General features: G+C 32.7%; 1 protein-coding gene across 3 annotated transcripts in view; it reads right to left on the bottom strand.

Moving 5' to 3' along the window:
- Window positions 1-8,755, bottom strand: part of LOC143249473 (uncharacterized) — a 71,645-nt gene that overhangs the window by 6,828 nt on the left and 56,062 nt on the right. For 2 of the 3 annotated variants that reach the window (XM_076499386.1, XM_076499388.1), the window contains exons 2-4: window positions 4,027-4,417; window positions 2,761-2,855; window positions 203-285 (exon numbers count right to left, since the gene is read on the bottom strand). In XM_076499386.1, coding sequence (XP_076355501.1) covers window positions 203-285; window positions 2,761-2,855; window positions 4,027-4,408 — 560 coding nt within the window. In that variant the 5' untranslated portion in view covers window positions 4,409-4,417. Of the gene's footprint in view, window positions 1-202; window positions 286-2,760; window positions 2,856-4,026; window positions 4,418-8,024; window positions 8,150-8,755 lie in introns of those variants that run through there. The other variant, XM_076499385.1, reaches the window with a different exon arrangement.

Below are 8,755 nucleotides of genomic sequence, written 5' to 3'. Positions count from 1 at the left end.
ACTTTATGGTGTTCAACTAATAGAAATTACATTAGTACATTTACTGGCTAATAACAAAACCCCACATAGCATAATTTTGGAGAGTATAAATCTATATTTTGGAAACACATATCTGAAGTGCATATACATATAAATTTCTTTAAGGATGTTAATCTTATAACGACTTATTTTAAATAAATTATTTATAACACATTCAACTCACAATTCTCCAGTTCCAGTTGGTTCAGTAATTATCATTTTTACATCCAATGGATTAAACATCTCAAAAAGCTTCATAATTTCTTTCTGAATAAAATTAAACAAAGCTACAATTAAATATTTTTAATTCTTAGTGAGAACAAACAGTACAGATTTTACAATTACATTTTCTTAAACATTGCTTTTACATAACAATAAATATTTTGGCAAATTCAATATGTTTGAAAAGTTATCAATATCTTTGTGCTAAAAATATCTTCAGATTTTTTTTATCCAATGCTTAATATTATCTGTATGTATGTGTATATACATATATACCAAGGATGGTTTCAAAAACAAATAGGTTTGTACAATTAAACTACATTTAAAGGGTAGAGGTCATGATTTGACAAATGTAAAAAAAGTTAGGGGTAGGTATTAACAACCAAGTAGTTTCTACTATAATCCCAAGTTTAGCATCTTTAACGGTTTTAAGGGTGACTATCATATCCACAACCAGCTATGCAGGGTGAATGATAGTTTTTTTTTAGGATGTCATGGATGAAAGCACCCAATATCTAACTCTTGTTCAATCTTCCCAACCACCTATCTCATTGTTCATCTGTGTTTTTCAGATTATGTCTGACAGATGGAATATCCTTAATGCTTTAGCAAGCTATTTATTACTGCATATATTTTTCTTTTTTTTTAATCTTTCAAAATTATACCTCTATTTTCTTAACAAATGATATAGTATTTGACATCTGCCACACAAGCCAGTCTAGCATCTTAATAGGATTTAAAAAAAAAAAGTTATTCAAGGAAAGTTTGGATTATTTTAATTAGGCAAATGAAAATGTTTAGAACTATTGTTGAAGTCTGTGTTGCTGTAGTTGCTATACCAGACCTGTGATCTGATCTGACCATAAACTATGAAAGTCAACATGAAGAAGTTAACTTGTAAATGTAAATTGCTAATACAATGATATAGCAATGGAACATTCTTGAAATGTTCTAGAATAACTGAATGTGATGACTTAAGTGTAGCAATTAAGCTAAACCATGGCTCCAGGTCAGATGATATACCTACAGATTTGACACACCAGCTGAATCTAAAATTCATCAATTGATTACTGCATTAATGGTGAAATATAACACAACAGACACAAACAGTATCATTATCTTCAAAAAGAAGGAATGGAATAATATATAATAAATCATTAGTTTCAATATTTTGTAAAATTAATGGCACAGTAAAACCCAAAGATGCAGTGTTGAAGTTGAAGCATATGCATGATACATTTTAAGATGAAGCTTACCATGATTCTCAAATTAAAAATTTCAGTTCTGCAGTAGAGAATGAATAAAGAAAAACAGTATAATGTTTATTATGGTTCCACCATAGTATAATCCATATACATTTCATCATGTGATATTTTCATTAATATTTAGTTTATTTTTTGTTTTGGATGTTGTGCCAAGTTTCAATTATCATGATCTGTTAAAATAACCCTAAATCACCAGTTTACAGAATGACCATCCTCAGCTCAGTGCTCAAAGATATTAGGCTGGCTCATGTGGCAAATGTTGATTCTCATGTTTAATTGGTATGACTAGTCTGATAATGAAGTTATTTTATTTGGATTTGGTTTTATATACATTATAATTTTGAGAGTTCTAGCTTTTACTGACAATCCCATGTACCTATAAGCCCACATTTACAGGACCACTATAATGTAAGTTCAATTACTGAACTACTATTGTACACTTTTCAGTTTAACAATCATTGCCATTATAATGCAAGTTTAAGTTCTTTAACCAAGTTATAAATGGTAATTAGTAGGCTTACTTATTTATGTACTTTAATGTAAATCATTGCCAATCCCTGAAAAAATTTTTACAAAATATCTGGGTTTCCTAAGGGGTTGGATGGAAAGTTCTACCTTTGTGCAATCCTTGGGGCTGAAGTTATTCACTTAGCACCAATTAAAAGTTTGCAAGTCTAACAGTTTAGGATAAAGTGTTTTTTTAGAAATCCCCAAGTTCTCCAAATGGTGGGGTGAAATATTTTACCTTTATGCACACAACAGAACTAAGACGGTTTACTTAGAAGTTGGTGTGACCAGCAGTTTATGAGGAGATATGTGAGACACAGACACTGGTTTTCCTTCTTGATACTTTAGTTTTATTTCTCGTTTTCATTATTGTTGTGTTGTGCTGAATCTGTTGTCTATACACATTTGGTGTAAGTTAAGGTGTTTAACTTGTTTTATATATGAACCAGATTCACAGTTTCCTATGTAATAATCTTGTTACAATAAAATAAACTTTCATCTATGCTGTAATACAGCTGTTAAAATTAAGTGAAAAGTTATTTAAATGCATTTTACTAGTTAAATCCATGGATTTATGAAATAACAGGTGTATCAGCATTATTGAAAATAAAGATATTTCCTTTGACAAGTAACTTGTTTATTGTAACAATATAAACTTCTTAGCATGTTAAAGAGGTCTATTGAACAAATGTTTCATACAAAAAAAAAAAAAAAAGGAAGTTATTATATCTTCAGCTAACTTTGTTACCTGACATGTTCCATATGAAAAATTAGCTACAAAAACTAGGGCATACACTCGATGATCATTAGATCTCAGATAACTTGAAATACTGGAAGACTCATCTGTGAAAAAAAACCAACAACAACAAAAACATATTATACAAGCATATCTTGTTTAACTCAGTAAATACAGATATGAACATTTTGATAAATTAACTACAATAAATATTAACCTCAAAAACTAATGTTAATTCCACAATATGTGATTTATATACAAAACTAGGCTTATTGCATTTAACATTTAACCAACTACTATGGATAGTTAAATTACATTATTTCAATTATTGGGTAGAAGGAATAATAAAACACATCACCTTCTATTGGTTTACATTATAATGTAATCAATGCTAATGGATAATCAATTAATGTTCTGTCAAACAACCCTTCAGTAGGTTCAGAAAACTGAATATTGCCCTCATACTTAACATCTTGAATTCCAAATATTACTTTAAGCTATTAAATTTTATGCTGCATATAATCTTTTTACCACAACATCTAAATATGCCTTCAGTTATTTTGAAAATCTTTCAGTCACTCTATGTAATTCAGCTTGTTTTGCCAAGCATATCAAGTGACATAAGTTTAATGTATGGTCACTATTAACTTCAAGAAAGTTTTATGAAGGCCCATCACTAGAAACTACAAATCTTAGCATGTGATAATGTAAAGACTGATAATATAATCACACTTAAAACTTATTTCAGTGATAATAAAAAACGTTTTCAAACACTTGTTTTGCCAAAGTTCTTTTGTGCTTTTCATAGCTAGTATGAGGCAAACATTAATTAACTGTTGTGTCAACATCTTTGTGTCTTTCAAGATATGTAAATACTAAAGTCCATATCTTACTGAAAGAATAAAAAAGTACATATTAAGTCAGTGAGAAAAATTATATAGGCCTTGACTATTTCACATTCCCAAAAAAAAAATATTACTTAGCACACCAGTAACAGTAAGTTGATTGTATAAAATATAATTAACATAATTACTCAATGATGCTTCAAAAGAATATGAATGATGCATATTTACTTTTAAGATTATAAACATAACACTGAACTTAATGATATTTGACAGTCAATTAAATATAACATGACTTTCAAATATGCCTGAAATTCCTAGTTGGCTCTCAAACACTGTATTAATGGTTAGTTTCAACCACAGTAAAAATAAATAATTTAAAAACCTAAAGTTTATGCTACTACATTTGAAAAATAAATTTTGCAAAATTGATTACCAAACTCAACTGATCCCACCTCCACAATGTTGGAATATAAAGTTGATGAAGGTACTGGTACATACATGGGCTGAGACAAGATGTGATGATATCTTTGTTTTACAGATGTTCTCACATTGTTTTGTCTGTATTCAACTGGTTTCTGACAGCATCTTTCTGGTTGATAAGATGTTCCTAAAAAAGAAGTGTCAACAAATTCTAGTGGTGGTGGCTCATCTACATCTAGTGATACTGGTCCATACCACTCTAGCTGTGGTGGTCCATACCACTCTAGTTGTGGTGGTCCATCCCACTCTAATGGTGGTGGTCCATCTTCTTCTGACAGTAGCCCACAATACTTTGATTTCAGTAGGTCAAGCTTGAAAGTCTGACATCTCTCCATATTTTATTCCTATATGTATAGATGAATTTTGAGTTATCCTCTGAAGTATCACAAATAATTAAATAAATGCTGTTCCTATAGATTCTTTTTTCTTACAACTAGTATAAATGCAAACCTCAAAACAACTTATGCAAAATAAAGGTGGTTCACTAGATACAGTCGCAATTAATTCACTTTATCATTTGTGTATTCATTAATTACAAAGTTATCGTTTTCTTTACCTGAAAAATATATTTCAGACAGATACTTACCTCTCTGCACCACAAAGAGGTATTACCTTGCACATTACTGCCATGTAACTTCCTGTACATGCCACAAAATATGTCTACACGTATTGCACTAGCCAATGATATAACTGTCATAATGATGTAGTTTACACTAATAAAAGAGTAACATTACTTCCTTGCACAGTACTCCTTGTAAACACAAGCAAAGAATCATAGATTTATTATTGACAAGCTAAGGAGATGAACCGGAAGTGAGAGAAAAAGGTGGTAAAAAAAACTTACATATATGAAATATATTTTCAGTGTGAAGTTTTACATCTTGGCATTGCAGGATTCAGTGCTGAACAATTAGAATGATAAGATCCTTTCTAAAATAGCAACAGAAAGAGAAAGCTTGGAATACTCTTCACATAACCCATTTTTATTTATTTATCCATTCATTTATTTATTACGTTTATATCACAAATAGCAATGGGTAAATCCAGTGCCAGTAGTAGCATGTTGTAATGGTAAGTAGAATATGAGAAAGTGTAGTCAGGGCATTAGACCCTTCCATCTTGGGGAATTACTTACATATTGTAATGATGGGTGGAGGAACTCACTTTTGCATCTAGAGGCAAGTCCAATTCCCATCTGGCTGGACATATCAAGAACTACTTGGAAGATCCTGTAAAGTGGTGTCCTGTACTACACTTCCAGGAAACATCCTAGCCTCTCATCTCAAATAGGAAGTGTCCTCAACTAGTCTCTTAAAAAAGGAAGTACTCACAAAAGAAACTCTCCAGAAAGAAATCCTCAGTAGCTTGGAACAGGGAAAGTGCTCCCCTATGCTCCACAAGAAAAATAGGGGACATAAATACATATACTCAGGAGAACACTACAGTGTGTGCACGGACCACTGTCATTAGGCAAAATAATCTGGAATTCAATCTCCACCAAGAGACAATGCAACGAGTTAAACTGACTAAAGGCAGTAAGCAAGAGTTAAGTGTACAAGCAGAACAACACCTGATGCTGTATGTTTTTTGTTTATTTTTCATAAAAGATGCAAAAACAACCATGTCAATTACAAAGATATACTGCAAAACAGTGTTGTAGGAAACCTCATCTCAACATGAGCACTGAGCAGGGGTAAATGTGTTTAATGCTTTCTGTTCAACCCCACTTGATGCATACTTTAGATAAGTATTCCATGAGGTAATGCCAACCACACAGCAAATTTCCAATGGCATCAAGCATGTAGAATATATGGTGTAGTTCCACATGTAACATTTGATTTGATGAGTCTTGGCTCATCCAGTTTTTGAGTTTTTTCTTCAGATGAGAAACTCACAATGTGTACAAAAGTCGTTACAGACATACAGAGGTGCCAGTAAACATGAATGATATGGAGATGACTGAAAGGCATAACAGGCAAAGCTCACAACACTAGACCTCAAAGTAACTTGCAGAATGGCAACTAGAGGGAGATAGAAAACCCAGAGATATATGAAACCACCCAAATATGTGAGAAACAGAAGACCAATGTGTTATGTATAATTCACACACCAGCTTGTAAGATCTTCTCCAAAGGCCACTGATAAAAAGAGGCAAGATAGGTTATGACATGCAGAAACTAGTGGACAAAAACACAAAAAATGTATGGTCAGATTCACCCATAGAAGAATATGTGGAATGTATGAACTTGCAAATTTAACCATTTAAAACAGAAGAGAACAAGTATTTAGAGAAAGGTCTGCCACATTAAAAATAAGTAATAGCAGTTTCCTTGAACAGAGACAATTGACAACCTATACAGGATACAAAAGACAATCAGGATTAGAGTGATGGTAAAATGATAAAATAGAATGGAGAAAGATGGGAGAAGCATTTGACCACCTTTCCAGTCTGGAAGAAGTCTAATAAACAAATGCCTAAACACCTTGACATAAAAATGATGCAAGGAAAAAAAGCTAACAGCCTGAAAAACCATGAAAAGGTCCCAGCAAGGGAAAGGGAGGTGATGGTCAAATGGAAGGGACTGTTGCCTGACAAAATTTCATACATCATGCAAGGGACTGCACTAATCCCATACATGAAATTAAAAGCACTACATTCTATCATGAAAAACACATAACTAAGGTTGAGTGAGGAAAGATCTCTAAATTGGGAGTTGCAAAAGCATTGATCTAAGAGGTTCCAAAATGGGAACAAATCCAATGGAAGACTGAACAATGAAAATATAACTCTGTGGGAAAAGAATTAATCTACCACCAGATACAAATCCCAGGGATATGGCATTTCATAAGATTAAAATAACAATTATAGGCTTAAGAAAGGGAGTCCAGAGTAAGAAAGCACAGGTCCTACAAGAAGGTGTCCCACTGGTTGTTGACTCAAGTAATGGAAAGTCTGATAGAGGATGCTTTGCAAAGTCATTTAACAATATAATTTTATTGAATGGTCAGTATGGTTTCAATAAGGGAAAATTTTGCCTTAGAAATCTTTTGACATTCTTTGAAAATATTACTGCTTAGGTAAATTAGGGTAATAGTGTAGATTTTTTTGGTGAAACTGGATTTTCAAAAAGCATATGACAAAGTACCACATGAGAGGTTCATAAAAACCTATGGGTGTGGGGGAGATGTTACCAAATTGGACAGAAGAGTGGTTGAACTGAAAAAAGCGGAGGAGTTCAGTCAAACTAGATTAATGTGACAAGTGGGGTTTCTCAAGACTTAGTCTTAGGACCTTTGCTTTTTTTAATTTATATCAACAATACAGATGAAATAATGATCTATAAATTACCTTGCAGGTAATATTACAGTTGGGTGTTGCCAGCTGTGAAGAGGATGCTGCTGATTTACAAAAAAAGACTTAGATCATTTTGTATTTTGGCCAAATAAATGGCACATGGATTTAAATTACATTAAATACATGATAACACATGTAGGTTATCATAATTTGAATTACAATTTGGATAGGAATAACCTTAACACTGTCATGAAAGAAAGGGATCTTGGTGTAATAGTTATTCAGTCTCTAAAGGGTTCAGAGAAGTACCACTAGAATAGTATCTGGAAAGAAGAGTTCAAGCATTTTCATCCAAAAAATAAACAAAAACACTTTGGAAGCAATTAGAAAACTGTGTTTTGGCTACTTTCAATCACATGACTCGAACATCAAACTCAGACTGGGTCAAAGCTAACACTAACTGGATAGCTTTTTTTTTTATAACAACATTATGTCAATGGGAAAGTGAAACTGAAAAACCGATGTTTAAAGTCAAAATAAGGTATGAGCAATAGTATTTTTGAATCACAACAAGTACGCAACCAAAACTGTTTTAACTCAATGAAATTAACAATATTAAAGTGCTATAACAACAAAACAATTAACAGTAATATTACCAGACGCGTTGCTAGGTACTTAATTAAAAGATTCGGTGACAGACGCGATAAGTTTTGGAGTTTCAGAATATCCATTATTGTTTTCTGTTATGGTTTTTCAAGATACCAACTTGAAATACGTGATACTCTCAAACAGAATAGAGGTACGGGCCCCGAGTGCCAGTGCCAAGCAACGTCACCGAACATAACTTAAATATCTTGTTTAACTCGTATTTTATGAAAAATAAGAAAGCAAGGAAAGATCTGGAAGACTTTGTCTCTTCCGTTATACACATGCGTAAAACGTTTATCCAAGGATCGTTTACGTTAGAAGTGACGAATTATTTCGTAACATAGGTTACTGTATGAATCCGTGATGACGAGAAAACCCACTTGTAGAGAAAATTATGTATTTAAAAACGGCTGGTATGGATAGAGAAGGCATTAGCAGAGGTGCGAACAACGTTTTGACCTTCTTCGGTCATCCTCAGGTTCACAAAGAAAGAAAGTGTTACTGACCGGTAGTTAACCACATGTTTGAAAACGGTTGTGTTCCTTTTTATTGGTTTATTTTGAGCTTGAGTTGTTGTATAAGTAAGGCTTCTTTAAATTTGCGTTTGTATATGCTTGTTGCTTTATTTAGTATTTGGCTGTTTTCTATGGTTATGTTGTGTTGACCCAACATTTAAGCACGCCTTCTACATTCCTACACTCAATTACACAACCGCCTTCACACATGTGGTCAGCTACCG

Source organism: Tachypleus tridentatus, chromosome 4 (assembly GCF_004210375.1).
Source record: "Tachypleus tridentatus isolate NWPU-2018 chromosome 4, ASM421037v1, whole genome shotgun sequence".
NCBI classification, from domain to species: Eukaryota; Metazoa; Arthropoda; class Merostomata; order Xiphosura; family Limulidae; genus Tachypleus; species Tachypleus tridentatus.
This window is presented reverse-complemented; position numbering and strand designations above follow the sequence as displayed.